We start from the raw sequence: 26475 nt of genomic DNA on the forward strand, positions 1-26475 counted from the left end.
TTCGGTTCAGTCAGGTACTGTCCTGAATTGCTGTTTGAAAAAAGTTATATTCTTTTACCATCGTTATAATTCCAAACTTTACCCGACCGTACCTCACTACTGACAGTCGTTATTTCAGTGGATTTATGGCCTTCTTGCTCTTCCAGACAAGGACATTTTCCTTCATAATACATCTGTAGCAACTCCATTGCTCGGCTTCCATAACCCATCTGGCCACAAGATCATAGAAAAAGCATGACAGAAATAATTTTGATTACTGAACACAAGAATTGAAATTTAAAGTGTACAATTGTGCTATTAGTATCAAAAAGTTTAAAATCCTTACAAAAATGATCTGCTGAATTATTTATTCTCAAATTTGTTCTGAATGGACAAACTCAAACTTATTTTTAAATGGGTTCAGTACAATTCTTCAAAGTTTAATTCAAAAACAAACTTCTCACTTGCCTTCAAACATGAAGTTCAATTGAGGGTGTACGGAAGCATTACATGAATGAATGATACACTGAATTAAACAAAGCACCACCATTAGATCAATTTTAATGCAGTCCTCTCTGATGCAATGAAAATATTATTTATAATTTAGACTGAAATTATTCTTTTTATTAAGTCATTAATTTATATGATATAGACAGCACATGCATTTATGCATAATGACTCATCTGCATGATTATTGTAAAGAAGCAACCATCTGCATAATTCAAATCTCCAACAATTAAGGTTTCACTATTTTACCAAGATATTTACCACAAGGAACAGATTGTGAGACTAATACACAATATGGCAAATGAAAAGGTCTTTATTACCGCTTGGTAATCAGGATGTACCGCAATTCTGACAATACGCCCTCCTGATAAACTTCCAAAGTCATGATCCTGAAACTGTTTTAGAAAGAAAATGTTGAGTTTACTAAAACATCCATATTATCAACAGATAGTCCATCCCATACTCCATTGATAAGAAAGTAGCAGGACGATAAACCAGTGAAATTGCCCTTTATACTATACTAGACTAAGTGGGACCCGTTGGGTCCCAGCATCACAAGGGAGGGCTGGTCCCCCAACGCAATATTCCGCCTCTCCACCAATTCCAATATTGGTGGCCAGTGGGGGGTGGGGCTTTCTGGAGCACTAGTATGGATGTTGTGGGCTGAAGGGACTGGTTTACAGAGGGCTAGTATAAACATTGTGGGCCGAATGGATTCTTGAGCTGGCGGCTCAGTCACTCAAGCCTGTTATGCTGGCAGCTCACTCACTCACAGCTGGTGGGCTGGCAGTTAACTCACGGCTATTCCTTGAAAATCCATTTCAAGCAGGGTGCAAGGCCACCAAATTCAAGTGCAGTTTCATACCATTTCAAGCAGGGCGCAAGGCCACTAAAGACAGCGAGTCGTGACCTCTCCATCCTCCATCTTGCAGAGACTGGGCCACGCCCACACTTCTGGGTTTTACAGTACCTTCCCCCCTCCCACCAGAAGGGGGGGTGGCCTTCATGGTGTGATTGACAGGAGAGAGAATCTCAACATTTTTTAAACACTAATAACGCTTTTATTTTTAATAGATGGGAAAAATCCTCGGCATGATGAGCGGAGGGGGACTCTGAGTAAGATGGCCAAATATCACAGCTGTACGTGGGTAGCATTTTTTCTAAGATCAATATAAAGCGCAAACAGGAAGTGGTCAAGATTAGACTTTTAATTATATAGAAGGCAAGGCAACTTTAATTAGTCAAGGCAACTTTAATTTGGCATGGCAACTTTAATTAGGCAAGGCAGCTCTAGCATTTCCAGCCCAAAGGCAACACAGCTTTAGCATTTCCAAACCAAAGGCAACACAACTTTAGCATTTCCAAACCAAAGGCAACACAGCTTTAGCATTTCCAAACTATATTTTCAAACCACATTAAGGGCACTGAGAGGTCAGTAAAACCACTCACAGTTTAGTAGACATGTGTTCAGTGTTATTCACAGCTCAGACTGAGAGACGTGACCCTCTTGCTCCCCCCATCTTGCAGAGACTGACTGAGGCACTCAACACTTCTGGGTTTTATGGTTCCTCCGGAAGGGGCATGGGCTTCAGAAGAGAGAATCTCAACATTTTTTAAATACTAATAACTTTTATTTTTCATCGATGGGAAAAATCATCTTGTCCTGCGCAGCGGAGGGGGACTCTGAGTACGACGGCCAAAAACCACAGCCGTAAGTGGCAGCGTTTTTTCTAAAATCAATATACAGAACAGGAAGTGGCCAAGGGCAGACTTTTAGTAATATAGATAGCAAGAATTCTCTTCCAGTGGAAACATAACATTTCCCAATTATTTTAAAGTGCAGCTTACACCAGCCCTAGCCGATGCCTTCAACGAGAAACAATAGGGGTCATTGAGGGAAAAGGAAAACAAAAATACCGAGTATCACATCCATTTGATGAATGTTTGGTCAATTGTTTGCAAAGCACAGCAAAGAATGACAATGAACCTACCTAAAGATCGAAAAAGATTCCTTATGTGACCAATAGGATTACATGCAGAGGGAACATCAAAATTGCTATAATTCTTGACCTACTCATCCAGACTTCCATGCGTTCATAAGATAAACCTTTTAATTCATTGTATCAAGTATTTTACAGTCTACTAAATGGTACACCTAAGCATTACAAATATATAGCATCTCCTGTACTATATGTCCATGTGATATGTTACCTGCTCTGACACTGTCCATGGAATGAGATCTCCAAATGCTTTCTTCCCACGAGAGAGGCTGTTCATTACGGACTGACTCGAGATTTCTCCTTCAAGGGCTACCTGGCAAGAACAAAGAAAAAATCTACTAATTCCTGTGTGAGTTCAACAGACAATTTACAGACAAGGGATTTGAAGCATCTCTCATCATATAAACATTCAAACCACCCCAGTATATTTAAATAAAGGTGCAGCACTTATGGAAACACCATTATCAAACCAGCGGTGTATGCTGTATAGGTGTAACTGGTAAAATCCAAAAGGGAATTGATTCCACAAGGTAAGTTACCTTACAGCACTGTTACACAGCTAAAACTGTGGCCTTACAGCTCCAGTGAACTAGGTTCAATTCTGACCTCCAGTGCTGCCTCAATGGAGTTTGCACATTTTTTTCTGGCTGTTTCAATTTTCTCCCACATCTCAACAACATCCAACTAAGTTAATTGGCCAATTTATGAATTTTCCCCAATGGATAGGCTAGTGGCAGTACTGGAAGGAATTGTTGGAAACAAGGGAAGAATAAAATGTGATTCATGTAAATATGTATTTGATGGCTGGCATGAAATTGGTAGACAGAAGAGCCTCTTTACATGATATGTGTCTCTGTACACTCTAGGGGTAATTTACAATGGCTAATTAACCTACCGATCTATACGTTTTAGTATGGGGGTGGAAATTAGAGCATGCAGAGGAAACAAATGCAATCACAGGGAGAATGTGCAAACTCCATGCAGAAAGCACCGGAGGTAAGGATTGAACCTGGATCAGCAGCGCTGTGAGACCATGACTTTACTATCTGCACACAGGAACATTATGGACCAAATGTTGCAGATCCCAATCAGCAATTGAAAAATGCAATGCTATACCAAACCGACTCTCGCTCATATTATTTTATTTCTATACATCCCTTTGGAATTGTCTACTGTAGGGGAATTAATTTGCATATTCACGGGTAAGTGGCAAATTTTGGTTGCCAGATGGAGCAAACCAGTTGGGTCAGGAAAATGAACTTGAAATATAAGATCAGCTGGGAGGTTCTTAAATAGATGAGTAAACTCAAATGGCCAATTAGTTAACTCCTGCTTCAAGTTCTGACATTAAGTGATAAGCCACATCTCTTACATATTCCCAAACATCCAATACCAGCAATATATTCTGTTTCTGTCTCCTACGAGGATTTGAACAGGATAAATCATCTAATCACAGACAACTAAATTTGGCGCAGACTGCAGCAGTAATCTTAACATTTATGTGTAGGTGCAGTGACCCAGACATTCACATTACCTGAATAATAGCAAGTACTTCTGGCAATGAGTTCTGAGTAGGCTGCACTGGGGGCAGCAAGCAGAAAAGATGATGAGCTGGAGCATCAGATAGTAACTGAAGGTCATTAGGGCTGTTCTGTAGAAAGATCATTAAGGCCAACTTAAGAAAACAACTTCCACAAAGTAAAGAATCAGCAGATGCCATGAATATATTCCAAAGATTCACAATTATCCTACCCAGTTAAAAAATGGACGTTTAAAAAACTGATATTTTAACTTTACAATGAACATTTTAACCAATTAAAAATAAAACCCAAACTTAATTCTAATTACAACAATTTATTTATTTGTATTTATTTATTTTTTGGGAAAGTAGAACACTGCTAAAAATTGTCAACATCAGGTAGTAAATTACCTTATAATGAGATGCCACATATAGAGACATCAGTCGCTGTAGGAAGGCTTCAGATGCTTTATGGTAACAAAAAAGTGTGTCTCTGTTCACATAATAGCTTTGATATTTGTTAAGGCAAGATACTGATTGAAATAAGTCACATTCACAGTAAATACCATCTTAGTGACCGCCTAAATATCATATTCTTAATGTTCAAACCACAGAGGTAGCCCTTGGAAACCAACAATCCTCTGAAAATCTTGCCACGATCTGTAATTTCAGTGGCATAAATTAACAACAATTGTTTTTCCTAAACATGCCACTTGTTGCACTCCATAATGGACTAAGACAAGACACACAGTAGATCCAATATTACATTTCAGTTTCTCAAATTTCATTTTCAGATGGTACAGAAGAAAATAAGGAAGTAAGGAAATAAAATAGATTAAGTAGTGCTCAGGCATAAACCTCAAAATAGTAAACCTTTTGGAAATATATGTTTTAGTTTCATAATTTTCATAAATACTCGGGTATTCATGCATTTTCTAAGCTGACATTTTGTGATAAAATGGCAGGTGCTGTTTTCTCACACTCCCTGCAGATCTCAATCCGCAGACTGTGCTAGGTAACTGGAACTTACATTAGAAACATTTTCATGAATTAAAAAAAAATTACAGAGCAAACTGATCAGGTGAAGTCTAGAGTTTATTAACAAAAAACAAAAAATTATTGGTAATGTACGATAAATTGGAGAATATTGAGTGGTGGAGAAACAAAGGAACTCTGGAATGAATGCCCAATGATCTTTAAAGATAACAAAACAGGCCAATCAGAAGGTTAAAAAGGAAAATGCAACGTTTTCTTTTGTTAGCTGGGACAAAATAATTTTTTAAAAAGGAGGTTACACCTTTATCTAATACTGGTTAGACCACAGCACAATGACCACAACAGTTCTGGTTAATTTGTTTCAGGAAAGATATATTGTTACAAATTTAAGCAATATCTGGATAAATTATTATTGCTTTTCTTAGAATCAGAAGGGACTGAGGAGAAATTTGAACGAGGTGAATAAAAGTACAGGGGTCAAGGCAGAAGAAATAGGATGGATCCATTCACTGGAGAAGAAATCAAAAACCAGGAGGTATAGATTTAAAGTACTCACAGGTAGACGAGTTTGTGCAAAGATGAGGAAAAATACATTTCCAGAGGTGGAAGGAATCTGGAACTGGCTGCCCGAGACAATAGAAGACACAAACTCTCTTGAATAATTAAAAACAAGTATTTATATGTATAAAGAGCTTTGTAGTGCAGAGCCACGCACATAACAATGGAAGGTGGGATTAAGCGAGGTGGCTCTTTTTAAACCTACAGACACAATTGGCCAAATGCGTTCCAGGTCATAAATTTATTTTTGAAGGAGTTTCATTGTAGATGGAAATAAAAATTGAGTTGTATGGTAATTTGATTTTCTTAGAGCTGCAGGGTGAACTGTTTAATGTAAAGACTAGCAAAAAAATAAAAAGCAATGACAAGGGAAATTCTATTCTGCTTCTGGGAATAGAGATGAACGGATGAGAGCAGTGTGGGAAATGCCCTTATTACCTGTGGTGAAAAATAATCTGCATTTGCTTAATCTGGTTATTCTAATCAACCATAATCGTCAACGTTGACAACCATAAAATTTAAAATATACTGAAATTATCTGATGGATACAGGTCACACGTCTCTGGAAGTGGGCAGCCCGAGATGATTCTGGAGACATTCAGACAGTCCAAGCACAGCAGATCATTCAGCCACTTCTCCACAGGATCTCCAGGGGCATATCGAATCGCCTCATGTAAAGAAACCTCATGTAGGGACCGCACTGTCGATAAATAAAGAAGGGATGAAATACCAGTAAGGACTAACAAACTGTATTATGAGATAGGGAATAAGGGAGGTTGTTGGGAGTGGTCAATAATCAGAGGGAATAAACATAATTAGGACATAAAATTATGAATGACATAAACAAAGTTGATGGAAAGTAATTCTCCTTAAAATAGAGATTAATAACCAAACATAAATGTAATTGTTAAAAGACAAGCAGAAAATTAAGGTTTTATTTCCACCCAGCAAGATATTGGGGCCTTGGAGTACTTAGTCTGAGAGGATGGACAAGACAGAGATATTTATTACACTGATATGTCCAAGATGTGTAAGGACATAAGAGGTTAAGGATCAAACTAGAAAATGTGATTAAGCTGAGAATCCTTTCTCCACCAGGCATACACATAACAAGCTGAATAACTTCCTTTGCTGATGTAGAGTTAAAAAATACATTTAATTCAGTATTTTTTCAAACCATAACATTAATAGAATTCTTGACCAACCTATGACACCAGAAAACAGTGAAATAATAACCATATAACATGCTGATGTGGAATATGTCCTGGCATATATGAAATTAAACAGAAGAAATGCCTTTTATTTTAGTTTTGCCAATATACCATTTTCAATGATCAGAGAACAAATCAATAGCTGTAAACAAAATTTAAAAAAATTCCCGTGCCAACATTTCCCATCCAAACATATTTTAATTCCAGGGATCATGGAAGGTTTTCACTCCATATTGTTACAAATAATTTTCTAATGAGAAAAAGGGGGACAGAAAGGGGAAATAACTGGCACATGGAGAACATATCACATGAATAGGCGACCAAAGGAAGCAAAAGTTCAAAATCAGATAAAACATATTTTCTTAGAAAATGTCCCAGATAGTGTGAAAATCTACAAGTGCAAAACCTATCCAAACAATTTATGTGATGGACTGATATACTCAAAGAGATTAGGATGTCTTTATTCGTGGACAAACTTATTTGATTGATGACAAAACAGTATCAACAGGATATAGTGCAGGAAAAGTTAATGTTAATACCTGTGCTGAGTTTGGCCGTAGACACAACTTTATTCTCTGCAGTAAGGTTGATCTTGTTCTGTTCGTTTTGCTGTCGCAGCTGTTGTATCAGCTTCAAAGAGAGTGAACGTCCTGTCCCTTCATATCTGTAAATGGATGGATACCAAACCCAGGGTTGAAGATACTACAATACCCAAATAAAACAAGCTTTTTAATCTTGCAGCAGAGTTAAAATTCCCCAAATAATTAATAAAGCTAAATCAATTAGTGGATGTGATAAATTCAAGTCCCACTAAGACCATGACTCTGCTTTCTCACTAATTGTAGAGCACACAAAATGCTGGAGTACCTCAGTGGGTCAAGCAGCATCTCTGGAGAGCATGGAAAGGTGACGTTTCTGGTTGGGACCCTTCTTCAGACCAATTGTGTGTGTGTGTGTGTGTGTGTGTGTGTGTGTGTGTGTGTGTGTGTGTGTGTGTGTGTGTGTGTGTGTGTGTGTGTGTGTGTGTGTGTGTGTGTGTGTGTGTGTGTGTGTGTGTGTGTGTGTGTGTGTGTGTGTGTGTGTGTGTGTGTGTGTGGGGGGGGGGGGGTGGCAGAGGGGAGAGAAAAAAGGATAATCTGTGCGGGGAGAAGGGGGAGGTTGTGGCTACCTAAAATGCAATGTTTATACCGTTGGGTTGTAAACTACGCAAGCGGAACATTGGGGGGGCTGGATTAAAATCCAGTGTTCTACCGCCTGTCTGAGGCGGATGTCCTCGGGCTGCTAGCTGCTGCAGAAAAATCGTTCCGACTTCCATTCCCGATTTATTTTATTTTTAATTGCGAGACTATTTCATAATTATATTAAAATAAAAAGCGACTTCTAACGGCGTCAATGCCTACCATGTGACGGATCTCACGTACGGGACAAAACACGGTGTAAGTTGTTTATTTTACATATAAACTTGCTTCTTAGGATGACTTTAATCAATCCTCTATAAGCGAAAATGTGATTTGGGCCCCATACGAACCGGCAGTGTTTTTCCTGCCGATATGGAGTTCAAATTCACCGCAAATGCAACGTTCCAATCGTTCGCTTTCCAGAAGCAAGGTGATTAAAATGCCCTTTTTTTTTGGAGATAAGCCGTCTAAATTGGCTATATTTTGTGTTATTCTCTCTCTCCATGATCATTATTTTTTAACTAAATATTCACAACACTTTTGAGACACATGTATTGTGCAAAAGACAATAATTTGATTATATTTTCGGTGGATGTTTCTAGTTTAATTTATGGGAATTAAACATTAAATTCCTTCCATCTGGGATATAAATTCATGACAGTGAGATTTAAAAATCATGTTATATTGTGAATTCTTGTGTGAATGGGATTAGTTTGTTATTTGGATACTTAGGCTATTTAAAAAAAATATCATTTTCTTAAGAAATGGAATCTACAGGACATTGTTAATGGGAAAGTAGTGGGCAGAAAGGCATGTCATGTGTGGTTTAAAGAGCAAAAACTTGTAGTTTACAAGGCCAAAATTGAAAAGATGAGGAAAAACAAGGTGTACAGAGTTGCTTATTGGTTACAATCTGAGGAGTATGATGGTGCTACTGATTATGATATGCCAATGTACCAGTTAGCAACTGATCTTCTCCATAAAGACTTGGTCTATGGCTAGAAATTGTAATTTATTTACCAATCTGTTACGGATTTACAGCATATAATACAATAATATTAAAGTTCTGATCTTGAGAATATCAAATTTTTGAATACTCAAGGCAGTCTGGGTGTTTATTACTATTTCCATCACAACGGTTAATTTTGTAATTAACTACAATTTGGTAATTAATTAATTATATCCTTTAATTTCAGGTCATCCAAGTAAGATGTTTATATTTGTTTCAGAATGCTTCAATCTATAATAACTGAAAATGTCATTCAGTTCTCTTGATTTTTAAGAAAGTTATGGGCTTTTGACTGTCCTCGATCACAGCTATTGTGTTAAGTCAATGAAAAAGCAATAGGGAACAAGATGCTAATTTCCGAGTATGAAAATTGCCATAACTTTTTTAATACTGAAGATATATTATCCACCTGCGCATTTAGATTAACCTGATTACATAAATTTTTCTCCCTTCAGGATTCTTGGATTAATGGCTGGAATTCAAGTTGACACATTAAACATTTGACACAACAACAGCACAATATGGCATTAGGTAAACCTAATCACGTACCCATTTATAGTGGAGGCCATAAATACAAGATATGGTCCCAGCAATTTCTTCACCAGGGGAAGTGGGATGGCAGCTGCCTCATCAATAATCACAAGTTCAGCCTGATCCAGTTTAACTGCATCTGCTGGATGAATGTACTGGCAATAGGAAAAAAAAGAAGTTCTGTGATTGCTGAATCCTATTATGTAGATACACGACTAGAAAAGGAAACTGTATCAGCATAATCATTGTTATACACCATGGATGCAGGTTCTTCAGACCAACTCGTCCATATCAACCAAGTTACTTCCTACAACATCCTAGATTACAGTTGATCAAGTCTCAGGGATTTATTTACCTTAATATGTCTTAAGATCTCCAGCACCCCTTTGTAGAAACTCTTCTAGACATCACTATTAACTCCCCTGAGTTTCCTATCAACCATGTATTTCTTCACCTAAAACACATAACACTTCACCCATCTCATGTGCCTCAACAGACGCCTTGTTGATCTTTAAGGGGCCCTTTAGTCTTCCTAGTTAACTCTTTTGCCCTAATATACTAGGAGAATCGCTGTGGATTCTTCTTTACCTTATCTGCAAAAGCTACCATTTTTTGCCCAGCTGATCTCCATTCCTATAACCCTTTATGGGATTCATTTGATCTCATCTGCCAATACCTGACATTTACCTCACTTTTCCTTGACCCGAGTCTCAATATATTTTGTCATCATGACTACCTATTCCTGCCAGCCTTGACCTTTACTCTGACAGGAACATGCTGGCCCTGAAAAAGTCTCTGACTTATCAGCTTTCCCTTTACCTGCAAGCAGTCACCCCCAATCAACTTCTGAAGTTTCCTATCTAATACCATCAAAATTGGCCTTACCCCAATTTTAGACCAACTTCTGGAACAGTTATATATTCTATCCAATAACTATTTTAATAGAATTATAGTCAATGGTCCTAAATTGCGCCCCCATTAACACTTCAGTCACCTCCTCTGCCTTATATCCCAAGAGGAGATCGAGTTTTGCCTCCTCTAGTTGGAATGTCTACATATTCATTGAGAAAGATTTCCTGAATACACTTAACCAATCTTACCACATCCAAGTCCTATGACAGTCCCAGTTGCTATTTTGAAAATTAAATATCATCCACTATTACAGCCATATTATAGTAGACATTTTCACGTTCACTATTGCAGTTTAGAAGCAGGGAAATCGGTGAAGTGCATGTTGTTTTACCTGTATAGTCTGCCTGTGCTCCTTATAGATATTAACACGAACCACAGCTTTGTTGTACTCAGGATTTAAGGATTGAATTATTTCATAGTCCAGATGCTCCTGAAATGAAGAAACCCCGGTTAAAATTTATTAAGGATTCGAATTTCTTCTTGAAGCAACGATGTATGAATTAAAAAATGTCAATCTTTGAGCTTTATTAGGCAATCAGCTATGCATGTTTTCACAATTTAAATAAAATCAATGATACGTCACCAAATTTTATATTGTTTTTGAATATTCTTGCCCATTTGAAAAAAAAAAATGTCACTACAACTCAGGTAAATTTACTTTCTTACCTGATACTGTAATGCATCAAATCCCTTAAACACAAATTCAAAAAAGGTGATTAAGTTGTCTGGACTTGGCGAGGTGACAAAGATATTGGAATATCTAGAAACAGAGAAAATACTCCCATGAGATGCAATTATTTTCAATAGCAATCGATTCACTTCAATTGATCTAAATGCAGTTTCATTAGATAATTGAAAATACAGACCTTTTAAACAATTAAGCAGGAGCAGAATAGCAAGCCACATTTAATTTAAGAATAAATATGACATGGAACACATGGATTTTATGTATTTTGAACAGTGGCTTCAAATCTATCCCTCCCTTTCAATTGCCCCAAACAATCAAAAACATTAGAATATGTACTGATTGGTGTAATTCTACCTACCAAAACCCAAAGATTGCAATTGTTAAAAATCACAACATAATTCCAGAAATTCTGCTAATAGCATATGCTTAATCATGTGGATTTCAACAAAAATGCTTAAGTTAATGCCATATTTTGTTTCCTTATCTCCATAACACATCCTATATAAAAACACACTGCGAGTTTCAAATAATTAGAGATAAAATACCAGTTATGACTCACGAGGCATATTACATCCTCAATAACCATTACTTTTTCCTGTTTCCTTGCCTTACAGAAAATGTATAACAATCATAAGGTTATAAACTGCATTCAAGGTTTTCCGCAGAATCTGGTTCAGCAAAAATAGATAAGAACACAAGAAATAAGACCAGGAGCAAAACCCTCAGCTTACACGACTACTGAAGAAGGGTCTCGACCCGAAAGGTCACCTTTTCTCCAGAGATGCTGTCTGACCCGCTGAGTTATTCCAACATTTTGTGTCTATCTACTAAATATGACTGGCTGATCTGATCTCAGTCTCCGCTCCACTTTTCTGCTTATTCCCATAACCTATGACTCCCCAATAAACCTGTCTATGTTTGCCTTTAACCCTCTCAATTATTCAGCCTCCAAAGTTCTCTGCAACAGATTTTGGTTCCATGATTATTCTCTCTTCACAAATGGCATCATTAATTGGCTCCAATTTTTTCACAAAAGATAAAAGCAATAAAAATGTGGTTGAGTTTCAAAAGGTTTGCCAAGTTCTGTGTAATATAGTTGCTAGTGAACTTCAAGTCTTTGAGATTCAACAAGCAATGGTTGAATAGAATCAATACTGGCTAAATTACTGAAAATATCCGCCGTGCAGAAGAGCAGTTTTCCAGAATGAAGAGAAGTATACAGTAATGCATACAAAACACAAAGTTAAAATTTGTGGATTACATGACTTGGAAGCAACATCAGGAGGATGGAAGGCGGCTTGAAAAGAATGATCTAACCAAATCAGAATATGAAATTTAATGCAAAGAAATGCAAAATGCCAGAGACTTAAGGAGGTTCGTAGAGGTCTTCGGTGATAACACGTTTAAGAAAAAACTGCAGATGCTGGAAAAATCAAAGGTACATAAAAATGCTGGAGAAACTCAACGGGTGAGGCAGCATCTATAGTGACTTTTTTGGTCGAGACCCTTCTTCAGACTGATGTGGGGGGGGGGGGGGGGGATGAAGAAAGGAAGAGGCGGAGACAGTAGGCTGTGGGAGAGCTGGGAAGGGGAGGGGAAGGAGGGAGAAAGCAAGGACTACCTGAATCTGGAGAACTCAATGTTCATACCGCTGGGGTGTAAACTACCCAAGCAAAATATGAGGTTCTGCTCCTCCAATTTGCGGTGGAACTCACTCTGGCCATGGAGGAGGCCCAGGACAGAAAGGTCGGATTCGGAATGGGAGGGGTAGTTGAAGTGCTGAGCCACCAGGAGATCAGGTTGGTTAATGCAAACAGTGCGGAGGTGTTGGGCGAAGCGATCGCCAAGCCAAGATAACACGACAAGTTCAAACATATTTATAATATTCTCCAGGTGTATGGGTGGAAACAGACAAGATTTACAACTAAGGTACTTGGAATGACAGACTTCAGTTGCCAAAAAAGACCAGAAAAAATAAGCTGATTTCCTTGGAACAGAACAATGTGGAGAAATTTGTCCAAGATATTTAAAATCATGAACATTGGAAATAGTTAAAAGTAACTATTTCTACTGGCAGAGAGTTAATAGCCACTGTACAAAGATTTAAGAGCAATTTATACAATAATGAGGTAATGAGCAAAAGAAAAATTCAGAAAATGTCACAGCTCAGGAATATTTAGTAAATCTAACACCTACCCAAATGCTACTGCTCCTGCAACAGACAGTCCTAATGCAGCTGATTTACCACGGCCTCTGGCAGCAGTTAACGCAACCGTGCTTCTTAGTGTTTTCTCTGATATTGCTTCAATGAATTTCAGCACTGCTTTAGCCTGATAAGGATAAATTATTATATTGGTTTGCTTTAAGACAAGGCAAAACACAGACATTCCAGTAATAGCTCCCATTATACTGTTGGCAAAAATAACAAAAGCTGTTTTAGAGATGATCAGACCAATTCCTTGAAGTGACCAAGTGTACATGGTAACAAAGAGCAAACAAAGTACAAATGTCAAGTAAAATAGCAGATGGTCAACGTGAAGTAAAAATACAAAAAGGTGCAAACATCCAGCATCTGTGAAGACAGAAACAGAGTGTTTCAGCTCAAAGACCTTCATCAGAACTGAGATAAATTAGAAATCTGATAAAATGGATTGATGGAAAGAACATAAATAAATAGCTTGATAGGAATCATTCTTGATTAGTACTGGTGTCAGGGATTAAGGAGAGAAGGGAGGAGAATTGGTTTGGGAGGGAAAGATAGATCAGCCGTGATTGAATGGCCAAGTAGACTTGATGGATCGAATGGCCTAATTCTGCTCCTACAACTTATGAATATCTGTGATAGTGAGGAGGCGTGACACAAGTCCAGCTGAGATAAGTTAGCAAAGGCTTGTTAATTACAGGTAAACTTTATTGCTTAATCACACTCCAACTGCCACCCCTTCGTCTTTGGCCTCCAATGCTGTTCCAATGAATCTCAACCTAGGACTGTTTAGGCATCATTTAGTCTGAGGACTTAATAAGGAATTGAACTATTTCAGATGGTATCAACAACAGATCATCAAACTGTTTCTCACTTACCAATGCCACCTAAGTATTAACCGCATTGCTTTTCGCTTTCAGATTTAGGCATTTAGTGTTTTACTTTTCCAGTGTTTTATACTCTCTGAGCTTGCATCACCACCACCTGGAGTCAATCAGCTCCCTGCCATTTACTCACATCGCAGATATCCTTTTATTCCCCATCCCCTTCCCTATAACTTAAAATATGTTACTTTTTTTTCCTGCTCTGGTAAAACCTTGAAATGTTAATTGTGTTTCTTCTCTCCACCGTTATGATCTAGACTTGTTGAGTATTTCCAGCTTCTATTTCATCTCTCCTGCAGTTTTATGCTTTCACATCGTGGAAGAACATGATGCACAGTTGATCACGGTATCTTGGACAGTCGATGAAAGCACAGGAATAGAATTATAATCAGCACACTACTCACTCCTGCCATCATCCAGCAATAAAAAAGAAATAATGGCTAGGTGAAAATATACTGAAGGTCCTTCCTTGGCTCATCAAATTCTGGAACTCCCACCCAACAACAATGCAGACGCAATATCATTAGCAAAATTGAAGTAGCTCAAAATGGCAGCTCACCACCACTTAAGAAAAAATAGCGATGAACAAATTAAAACTGCATTTTCACAATATGGATCTACCATGTCATCTTACCTGATCCAATGTTTTGCTGCACTCTATAAGAACTCCTACTGGTTGTGTATCACTTAGAGATTCTTTAAGCTCTCTTAACTCAATCTCTCCAGGCGTTAGGCTTTCCTCCTTAAAAAAATAGGCAAATACATTGATAAATATAATTCCTGATGATATGTTTAAGCATAATTCCATATAATTAAGCAGCAAATATATTGGAAAACAAATTTTCTTGCATCACTTTCTACAGTCAATCAAATATTTTATAGGATCATGGGTTATATGCCAATTATTATTAACAGGAAATAACCAAGACATTGGGATTTTTCATTAGATGCGAGAATTTCTGGAATGCAATAGTGGGAGATGATGAATTCATGATTTGGGCTATAGGATTCCGGATCACAGAACTGCATGTATGATCTTTGAATTTGTGCCTTCAGGGGCTAATTATCTACAAATGGAGGGGTTGTGGGGGATTTGGGAGTATCAGCGATTACTTGGGAGGAGTTGGTTTAATAGAAAGATATGACTTTACATTATACAAAAGCAAAATGTTGATACATTAATAATCATAAACACTCTTCTTGCTGATATAATAAGTGGCCAAGTCCACAGTAAAGACAGAAGTACCAGACAATGTAATCAAAAGCCATTCTCACTCATTTCATTAGTCAAAGGCTATTTCAGCAGTTAAATAAATAGCAAAATCTCAAATGTGACTGTACCGATTACAAAACATACCGTGGATTTAGGCGAGACAGATTTGATGTTGAGAATGTGACTGGAAAGTGGCAAGATATCCAACTGATCATTTATCACAATGCAATTCTTGCAGGATGCCAGGGAAAGTATGAACCTGATGAAACAGAATGAACATTAGGTTTCAAAGCTTTGTTGCATGTATGTTATCATGTCCTGCTTAACTAGCACTCCTATCTTAGCTGACAATCCCCAATGTCACATTTTAAAATCTTGATTAAATACCCCTTAACTAATTTCTCATTATTTTGGTAACCTCTGTTCCAGTCTGACAACACTCTCCAAGCTCTCCCTTCTATTGACTCTGCTAAAACCCTGCTACTCTGCCAGTAACAGCAATGGCTTATCCATCTCGGCTGCACATTCTGAAATAGACAATAGGTGCAGGAGTAGACCATTTGACCCTTCGAGCCAGCGCCGCCATTCAATTGGATCAAGGCTGATCATCCCCAATCTGTACCCCGTTCCTGCCTTCTCCCCATATCCCTTGACTCTGCTATTTTTAAGAGCCCTATCAAGCTCTCTCTTGAAAGCATCCAGAGAACCTGCCTCCACTGCCCTCTGAGGCAGAGAGTTCCACAGGCTCTCTGTGGGAAAAAGTGTTTCCTCGTCTCCGTTCTAAATGGGTTACTCCTTATTCTTGTTCCCTGGTTCTGGACTCCCCCAACATCGGGAACATGTTTCCTGGGCCTCTAGCGTGTCCAAGCCCTTAACAATCTTATATGTTTCAATGAGATCCCCTCATCTTCTGATACTGATCTTCACTCACTGATCTCGTCCTTTTGACCAAGCCTTCCAAAAATGACTTTGGCTCGATGTCACTTATGATTGTCCATTAAGTTATTCACAATGTACTCATCAATTTCTGTTTGAAGACAAGAGGGCAGTGTTTTTTTTAGGTCCTCTTTCTTTTTGCCACCCCTTTCACTGCATTCAAAACCTTATTTAAAAATGTTTCCAGCTTTTGTTATCTCCATCTCTTCCCGCCAAATATCAGAAAAGAAGTCACCAAGCCATCTCCATCATTTAATAAGATCATGACTGATAACAAGAACATTTACATTTTCCATTGACACCATACTTGCTTGTGACAAATATTTATTAACAACTTAAACACCTTTCATGAATCTTCCAACCACAGATGATGTGGTTCTAAAACGTGAATGGACATCCTTGATGAGATCAAGGGAAAGAAAATACAAAAGTAAAAAAAACAAATGATTTAATAAAAATGTGAAGTTCAGTGTATTATACTTTTGAGGCCAACATATTATACTTTTGAGGCCAACGTTTCCTATCCCACCATCATCAAAATAAAGATTTTTACATGCTAGAATTTTTCCATTGCAGGTTAGGCCAACACACATACAGTTGAGCATACCCTTGATTTCAGACAACTCCCTCTTAAATATTATTAACATATCTTAAGTGAAAAAAGTTATTACCTTTCTTATTGAATCTTCCCCAACCACATCCTGATGTGATTCTGTTCTCAAAACGTGAATGGACATCCTGATGAGATCACTCCCTCTATGGCAATAAAGAAAATACAAAAGTCAAATCCTCTTGCTATGAAAAAAAACTGCCTGCTGCACCTGCATGCCTATTCAATGACTGGTGTACCATGAAAATGTGAAGTTCATCGGCCACCGTTTGTATAATATACTTCCCGTTTTTTTGAGGCCATTTATCCACATTATACTTTTGAGGCCAACGTTTCCAAGTCCCAGTCCATCATCCTCCTCAAAATAAAGAGCTTTTAGACATGCTATTGAATCCCTCATCCACAAATATATCTGTAAATAGCTGGGGTTCTGCCTTGCGGAAATCTGCCTTCATTGTGAACAGATACTCCTATTTGCCACCTCATCCAATCAAACTTGCCATGTCAAGCAGAAATTGTTACAGATTAGATTCAAAAAAAATGAGAATGCAGAATGCAGATTCAAGGATGCATGCAGGATTCACTTCAACTAATTATTTTCCAACTCATTTTAAATTGAAAGAAATAAAAGTTCTAATTCTACTCAGTACATTTGGTGATTAAGATTACAACATACAAAGATACAAGTGCATTTTAACAAAACCCGATGCATCTAGAATGTGTTATTTTCAAAACAATTCCTTATTCTGGAGATGTTTTCTGTGAATAATAAAATTACCCTTGTAAGTTATTCATGCTAAAGGTTTATTTATGTTCCACAGCACAACACAGGAAAACACTGCTTTTATAAAGTTACAATTCCCTGGCTACTAATTCAGCTCCAACTTTAGAATCACATCCATTTATTCGGTCTCCTCTTGGATAAAATAATTTATTCCTACTTGCCCTATTAAAATATCAATTTGAACATATGTTTATAACCACACAAAAAAAAAATCAACCCTAGTATGCAGCTTGCATCAAGGTTTCGCCCCAGCACCGTCTACTGAACCTATACTGTAACTCCTCCAAGGTTAACATATCTTGTTGCAGCACATGCTAGGAAAATGAACCTGCAATTTCCAAAGATTATTCATCAGTGACCATATGTACATCATTACTTTTCAACAATATAAGTACGCATGTCATCTAGTGAAAGAATGACTGAACACTATAGTCAGCCAAACACATACCATTGTCATTGTATACAACTGTTTCAAGGAATTGACAGTTCTCAGTAGAATCACAATTAGTCCACCTCCTTCCACTGTCTCAACAGTCCTTGCCAAAAGGTTGGGTGTCATGGCTTCAAAGTCCTGTACATTAGATAAAAAAACAAGGTTTAAGCATTTCCTTTCACTTCATAACATAAATGCAGCAATTATGAATAGTTGTACAATTATAACACTTATGACAACATTTATGAAAAGATTTCCCCTTAAAAATTATATTAATTGTGTCATTGTATTGCAGATCCCCATACCTTGATGTATATTAAATACTTCATAATGTTATTCTCAAATGCTATGAATAAAATCAAACTAGTACATTAAAAAAATTGAATTAGTTGCATCTATTCACTACATTTCAGTTCTTTGCAAGCTCAAGAATAAAAGTGAGTAAATCTGGCCTTTGGCCCAGTCCCCATATCTCCCCATAACCCTTAAATTGCCTAATCTCTCTTCTGTTGACAGCCATTCATTGCTTGGGTACAATGACACAGAATAACTCCAGTATCTTACTCAGGTGTTCATTATACCCATTAAGCCTTCACTGTTAGGTTAGCATTATTCTGAGTGGGCAAGTGAAGCTTTGTAAAAAATCCAATGCTTGTTTTCATCTGCCATAAATAGATTGCACGTTCCAGCAGGTAGCACTGATTAATGATCAATGTTATTGTTTTTAATTCAGCACTGCTGAATACAAGATAAACCCAGCATCAGGAAAGGCCAAGGCTTTACCTTGAGATTGTTGAGATCCACATACCATTGTCACAAATTACAAAATTGCTTCAATTTCAGTTGCAGTGTTAATAATTGGCCTTTTCCAATACTAAAAAAAAGAATAAAAGTAAAAAACACACCTGCAAAACACACATCCCGTAGGTGTTACCCAAGATCTTATGAGTCTCATTGTAATAGCAGTATCGAATATTCGTCGCAGCTACAAAAAGCTCGAAGGGATCATCTTGTTTGAGGTCCAGTGTACCACTTTTTATCTTTTTCTGCAACTGCCTCATTCGCTTCTTCCTGTGACTGAAGTAGAACCGGGAATATCGCATTTACACAACAGCAACAGTACACAACAGTAACTGTAATAAACTAGTCACCATCAACAATAACTGACTATCAAGTGCTAGCATGATTAATAAATAGAAGTTTGGAAAATATCATTTTTATGATTTCTTTGCCTTTCTAGTAGTATAGATGTAGCCACATCTATTTATCCCATATATTGCAAATGTTTCATTTTAAATACAATATCAACTTTAAATACAATCCCTTCGGTATTGCTGATTTAAGGCAAAGAGCACCTTAATTTGTTAACCACACACCCGCACTATTTATTTTTCGAAGCCCTGGCGATGCTGTTTACCAGGACCCTGGTCCCAGCAGGGTCAAGTGCAGTCTGTCCTATCGGCACAGTTCCCTCCTTCCCCAATACTGATGCCAATGCCCCACAAATTCAAACCCACTTCTCCCACACCAATCTTTGAGCCACACACTCAACTCTTTCATCTTCTCGACCCCATGCCAATTTGCACGTGGCTCAGGTTGCAATCCAATTATTACCTTTTTGATTCTGCTTTTCAATTTAGTTCATAACTGTTCAAATTCCCTCAGCAGATCTTCCCTTGTTCTACCTACGCCATTGGTACCTATATGTACCATGACAGTTGGATCTTTCCCTTCGCACTCCAAATCCCTCTGCAGGTCAGACGCGATGTCCCAAACCCGGACACTAGGCAGGCAACAGCCTTCGGGTTCTCGATCCTTGTGATAGAGAATCCCCTGTCTGTGCTATGCAATACAATCACATGTCTCTTCTCTCTCCCCTCTTGAATAGCTCCCTGATCCACACTGCTATGGTTAGGTTGCTCATCCTCATCTGCACAGGGAGCAAGAATCTTAGACCTGCTTGACAAGCTCAAGGGCCAAGGCTCCTCTAACACTGCCCCGATCTCTCTACCCTTGCCTGCCTCATTTGCAGTCACCCCCTCCTCCTCACCACGGACCAAATTGAAATCAGTTACTCTAACAGATGTGACTGCCTCCAGAAATACGGCGTCCAATGTACCACAGTGTTTGCAGCTCGGACTCCAGGTTGTCAACTTTGAGCCTGAGTTCCTCAATCAACCCTTGTTGCAGGTATGGTCACCACGATACACCAAAGGGTCCACCTGCTCCCACATCATGCAGCTGCAGCACATCTCGTCATCTTGTATGCCTCCTTAATATGTAAGTTTATTGGCCAAGTATTCACATACAAGGAATTTGCCTTGGTGCTCCGCCCACAAGTAACAACATGACATACAGTGACAGTTACGAATGACTCAGAAAACACTAAACATTAATAATAATTAAACATTAATGATAAAACACCATTGATCAAGCATGTGAATCAACAAAATACCAGATCAAAGGGAGGCAACAGATTTTTGGCTGTTGAGTAGAGCAACTACTCGTGGATAAAAACAGTTTTTATGTCTGGCTGTGGCAGCTTTGAGAGTCCGGAGTCGCCTTCCAGAGGGAAGTGATTCAAAGAGTTTGTGGCCAGGGTGAGAGGGGTCAGAGACGATCTTGGCCACTCGCTTCCTGGCCCTTGCAGTGTACAGTTCATCAATGGAGGGAAGTTTGCAGCCAATAACCTTCTCTGCTGATCAGACGATTCGCTGCAGCATCCAGGTGTCGTGCTTGGTGGCTGAGCCAAACCAGACCATGATGGAGAAGGTGAGAACAGACTCTACGATGGCCGTGTAGAATTGGACCATCATTGCCTGTGGCAGATTGTGCTTCCTCAGCTGCCGTAGGAAGTACATCCTCTGTTGTGCCTTTTTGACTGTGGAGTCGATGGTAGCCCCCCACTTAAGGTCCTTGGAGATGATGGTTCCCAGGAACTTAAAAGACTCCACAGATGTGACTGTGGTGTTGTTGATGGTGAGTGTGGTGAGGGGAGGGGGAGCTCTCCTAAAGTCTACAATTAATTCCACTGACTTAAGAGCATTGAGCTCTAGGTTGTTGCGATGGCAGTAGGACGCCAGCTGTGACACTTCCTGTCTGTAGGCAGATTCCTCCCCATCCTGGATAAGTCCAATCAGGGTTGTGTCGTCCGCAAACTTGAGAAGCTTGACAGAGATGTCTGTGGAGGTGCAGTTGTTGGTGTAGAGAGAGGAGAGGAGAGGAGAGAGTATGCAGCCTTGTGGTGCTCCTATGCTGAGCGTTTGCACGTCCGAGATGTGCTTTCCCGGCCTCACATGCTGCTTCCTGTCTGTCAGGAAGCTGGTGATCCACCGACAGAGGGGTTCAGGCACAGTCAACTTGGAAAGTTTGGAGTGTAGTAGCTCTGGCACAATGGTGTTGAATGCAGAGCTAAAATCAACAAACAGGATCCTCGCATAGGTCCCCTGGCGGTCCAGGTGCTGTAGGATGAAATGCAGGCCCAGGTTGACTGCATCATCCATGGATCTATTGGCCCGATATGCAAACTGCAGAGCGTCCAGCAGGGAGTTTATAATATTTTTCAGCTTGGCCAGCACAAGCCTTTTGAGTGTCTTCATGACTACAGAGGTCAGTGCGACAGGCCTGTAGTCATTAAGACGTTTCCAACAGCTCCTATTTACAGTTGCTGCTTGCTGCTGCTCTGCTCCGGGTTTGATAGGTCAGCACTCCTTTCCCCACCCCTTTCGAAGCCTCTCGAACTGAAGCCCCAAGTTGCACTTTTCCTCAACATGGCACTTCCCCATAACACGGCCACTCCCAACAGGCCGCACTGTTGTACCTTGCCTTCCTTTTATTTGCTGCTCTGCCTCTTGCTCAGCTAGCTGGTCGCCTGCTTCACACTATGTCCAACCATCTCAATCGCGCACACACTAAACCAGCAGAAAAACAACTTTCACATATTTCTGCCAGTTTTTTAATTGATTTTTTCCCCCAACAAGATGGCTCTCCCACTCTGTTCAACTTCTGAAGGTAGAAGAAAATCTCTCATATTCACATTATCAGGTCCTATTCTTCTGTAAATGTCAGTTTAGTCAATAACATGTAGCCAGGAAATAGGGAATATTCTTCAATAATCTACATTGTCAGGGTCAAAGTTAATTTGATCGATGCATGGACAGATTTCAAAATGTTAACGCTATACATTCTTCCCTTACTTAAGACATAATATGCTAAATTTATATATTTGGTTTCATAACTATGTCATTGGATATTCTAATTTTGGAAGCAGAGAACTGATTATACCCCAGACTAATGAACTTCAAGAAGCTAATGTTATAACTGCACAGTGGTGAGAAGGTCTATTCGCACTTTAACAACATATTCTAAAATCACTTTGAAAATAAACCCATTCACTGATTATAAATGAATCGGAAGAATGTAGTTATAATCATGTTACAGTAAATAGTTAAATACATTTAAGTGTAATTCAAAATTTCAAATCCTAAAGTTCTAAATTTCTATTTTGTTTACATTAACATTACCTGCTAAAGCCAAGCTCTTTCTTGTAACACCACAATACCGATGGCCTGGCCTTCACTGTAGCTTTAGAGAGCATGTGATGAAGTATAACCACCTGCATTGAAAGCACACAATACAAAATTATGAGTAATTTGCCATTCTTGACATTCTTGCATGGAACCAACTAGAAAAAAAAGTGCAGAAGAAGAAATGGTGTATTTAGTTTGTTGGAACATAATAATCTGCTGGAGCAGAATGAAGAAATGTATCAAACATCTATAAAGACACAGTATGGATATGGCACGTGATCAAAGAACGGAAATGGCTAGATTAATTAAAGAAGACAGATATCATACAAACAGTTAGCAGCCATTTTTGAGAGACTACAGATGCTAGAATCTTCTGAAAGAGCTAATAGTCAAATCTATTAGTCAAATCAAAAATGGAGTCGTTCTTCTACAAAAGCATGGTCTAGTAAAACAAAAGAATGGCTCGGTGCCAAGTCTGAATGACTTTGTAAATTATATGGAACACAATATGGAGGACAGGTTGTCTTTTCAATAAAGACATTAAGACGTCAGCCTGCAGTAGTAACATGTGCTTCATTCAAGGCCACCAAGAAGCTAAGAATGAAAAAATAGCTGACGCTCCAGAGATAAGTAATAACTTATTATTGCATGAGCTTGATTTGGACCCAGCTTTCCTATATTGTGAAAGGCTACAGAATCTTTCAGTCATGCCATATTCAGACTTGGTAGGAGTGTTTTACTGATAAGGAAAATGTATAATTGTGCTAACTCTCCTTTGTTCTGTGAGTGGGAGCACGAGAAGCACTGAGCAACGTTTGTGCTCATTGTAGATCTTTGCCACTCCCGTCTGGCGAATCAATTAAAGATTGCCGCGGTTTACCTTTAACAGTTTTTGTTGCTATCTGCTTTTTAAGAAACAAACTTTGTCACTTAAGCAAAAGTTTGGAGAAACTCAGTGCTTCAGGAAGCACCTGTGAAGGGAATGCACACAATCGGGCACATTAACTGATCTTCATCTAGCCAGACATATTCAATTTAAGTTATATCGTACCATTATGATAGAAATGAAGGAATTTTCCAGACCCGACTTATTTTGCCTTCATCTCTTCAATTACTTCTGTTTTCCAGCCCCCCACTCCCTCATCTTTACTATGGATGTCCAGTCACTCAAAACCTCCATCTCCCACCAGGAAGGTCTTAAAGCCCTCCGTTTCTTCCTCGACCGCAGAACCAGCCAATTTCCATCTACTAATACTCTCCTCCGCCTAGCAGGGCTGGTCCTTACCATCAACAACTTCTTCTTCGACACCGCCCATTTCCTCCAAATACAAGGCATAGCTATGGGCACTTGCATGAGCCTAGCTATGCCTGCCTCTTTGTAGGGTATGTCGAACAATCACAGTTCCAGGAGTTCACTGGCCCTATACCCAAACTATACCTCCACTACATTGACGACTGCATCGGTGCACCCATGCAGAACTCACCGACTTCATCTACTTCACGACCAATTTCCATCCTGCACTCAAATTCACTTGGACCATCTCCGACATCTCCCTACCATTTCTGGATCTCACCGTCTCCATCACAAGATTGACCGACATCTACTATAAACCCAGTGACTCCCATAGCTATCTGGACTACACTTCTTCCCACCATGCCTCCTGTAAAGACTATCCCCTACTCCCAATTCCTTCGTCTAAGCCGCATCTGCACCCAGTATGAGGTTTTCCATACCAGGGCATCAGAGATGTCCTCATTCTTTAGGAAATAGGGGTTCCCCTCTTCCATTATAGATGAGGCTCTCGCTAGGATTTTCTCAATATCCTGCGGCTCCGCTCTTGCTCTCCCTTCCCCCATTCGTAACAAGGACAGAGTCCCCCTTGTCCTCACCTTCCAACCCATCAGCCGTCGCATACAGCACATAATCCTCCAAGATTTTCGCCACCTCCAACGGGATTCCACTACTGGCCACATTTTCCCATCTCCATCCCTTCCTGGATTCCGCAGACACCATTCCCTCTGCAATTTCCTGGTCAACTCCTCCCTTCCCACACAAACCACCCCCTCCCCAGATATTTTCCCCTGCAATCGCAGGAGATGCAAAACCTGTCCCTTTACCTCCTTGACTCCATCCAAGGACCCCGATAAGTCTTTTCAGATGAGGCAGAGGTTCACTTGCACCTCCTCCAACCTCAGCTACTGTATCCGGTGTAAACCAGGTGTAAACACCTGCACATCGGCAAGACCAAGCGCAGGCTCGGCGATCATTTTGCTTAACACTCTGCCTTAACCTACCTGATCACCCAGTTGCTCAGCACTTTAACTGCCCTCCCATTCCCAATCTGACCTTCCTATCCTGGAGGAACAACACCTCATATTTCATTTGGGTAGCTTACACCCCAGCGGTATGAACATTGACTTCTCTAACTTCAAATAGCCCTTGCTGTCCCTCTCTCTCCATACCCTCCCCTTTCCAGTTCTCCCACCAGTCTTATTGTCTCCGACTACATTTTATCTCTGTCCCGCCCACTCCCCTGACATCAGTCTGAAGAAGGTCTTGACCCGAAACGTCACCCATTCCTTCTCTCCAGAGATGCTGCCTGTCCCGCTGAGTTACTCCAGAATTTTGTGTCTACCTTCGATTTAAACTAGCATCTGCAGTTCTTTCCTACTCAGACTTATTTTGTTACTTGGCACATCAAACATGATCATAAGCATATTTGCCTGTCATTCAACAATTGAGGTATTTGTGTAGTCTAGAGTCAGCCCGCACAACATTAAATTTTGGGTAGAAATAAGCAACTGCTGATGCTGGTTTATATAAAAGATAAAGTGCTAGAGTAATTCAACAAGTCAAGCAGCATCTCCAGACACGGATACTTTACGTTTCATCTTCAAAGAGAGCGAGAACAGGTCTCGTCAGTTGGGGAGCTGTGACCCACTCCTGAGTGAAGCTTCTAGTTAGGCTTGGCTCAAATAGCTGCAAATTATCATAATTGGTTGACCACACAACTTGGAATTTGTGTTAATCAATATCGAATTTGAATGGCTGTGACTCAGGCTAATGCCAGGGATTTGATAATTGACAGGTTCATTCCAGGAATTCTTGCGTTTTCAAGGCTGGTGCTGTATTGAGTCAATAATTTAAATAGATACAATTAAGGATTTGTGCAACCTGCAGTTGGCTGTGGCCTACTGCTGATGTATTTGATGGATAAATTGAATTATAAATCTCATTGAAATGAATACGCAGGTCCGTACAAAAGCAGTTCAGCTGGAGAGAATGTTTTTCCCAAGTGACCTATGACTTGGTATGCGCAGTTGAAATATCGAACTCACTTATTGAATTGAATAAATTTTATTAGCCAAGTATGTATACATAGAAGGAATTTGCCTTGACCCGCTGAGTTACCATTATGTGCCTATCTTAGATATAAAGAGCGGCAACATAGTGGCACAGCAGTAGAGTTGCTGCCTTACAGAGTCAGAGATCCAGGTTCAATCCTGACTATGGGTGCTGTCTGTACAGACTTTGTACATTCTCCCTGCGACCACGTGGGTTTTCTCCTGGGTGCTGTGGTTTCCTCCCAAATTCCAAAGACATGCAGGTTTGTAGATTGTGGCTTCTGTAAATTATCCCTAGTGTGTAGAATAGAATTAATGTACAGGTGATCGCTGATCAGTGCGGACTCGGTGGGCCTAAGGGCCTGTTTCCATGCTGTATCTCTAAAACTAAAAATAAAGATTGGACAGGCTGAGTTTATTATAATTGGAATGTAGTTATTCGATGATTGA

The 26475-nt window shown here is 39.4% G+C and overlaps 1 protein-coding gene across 1 annotated transcript in view; it reads right to left on the reverse strand.

Annotated features, from left to right (window-relative positions):
* The window catches only part of nat10 (N-acetyltransferase 10), a 50475-nt gene that overhangs the window by 20974 nt on the left and 3026 nt on the right, over positions 1 to 26475 (reverse strand). The window contains exons 3-19 of the mRNA XM_055649395.1: positions 22675 to 22766; positions 19057 to 19228; positions 18167 to 18289; positions 16669 to 16722; positions 15533 to 15649; positions 14810 to 14917; positions 13285 to 13418; positions 11067 to 11160; positions 10732 to 10830; positions 9507 to 9643; positions 7310 to 7434; positions 6109 to 6259; positions 4417 to 4513; positions 4021 to 4137; positions 2698 to 2799; positions 807 to 881; positions 93 to 209 (exon numbers count right to left, since the gene is read on the reverse strand). Of these exons, the coding sequence (XP_055505370.1) occupies positions 93 to 209; positions 807 to 881; positions 2698 to 2799; positions 4021 to 4137; positions 4417 to 4513; positions 6109 to 6259; positions 7310 to 7434; positions 9507 to 9643; positions 10732 to 10830; positions 11067 to 11160; positions 13285 to 13418; positions 14810 to 14917; positions 15533 to 15649; positions 16669 to 16722; positions 18167 to 18289; positions 19057 to 19228; positions 22675 to 22766 (1914 nt within the window). The remainder of the gene's footprint in view (positions 1 to 92; positions 210 to 806; positions 882 to 2697; positions 2800 to 4020; positions 4138 to 4416; positions 4514 to 6108; positions 6260 to 7309; positions 7435 to 9506; positions 9644 to 10731; positions 10831 to 11066; positions 11161 to 13284; positions 13419 to 14809; positions 14918 to 15532; positions 15650 to 16668; positions 16723 to 18166; positions 18290 to 19056; positions 19229 to 22674; positions 22767 to 26475) is intronic.

The sequence above is a fragment of the Leucoraja erinacea genome, chromosome 18, assembly GCF_028641065.1.
Source record: "Leucoraja erinacea ecotype New England chromosome 18, Leri_hhj_1, whole genome shotgun sequence".
NCBI lineage: Eukaryota > Metazoa > Chordata > Chondrichthyes > Rajiformes > Rajidae > Leucoraja > Leucoraja erinaceus.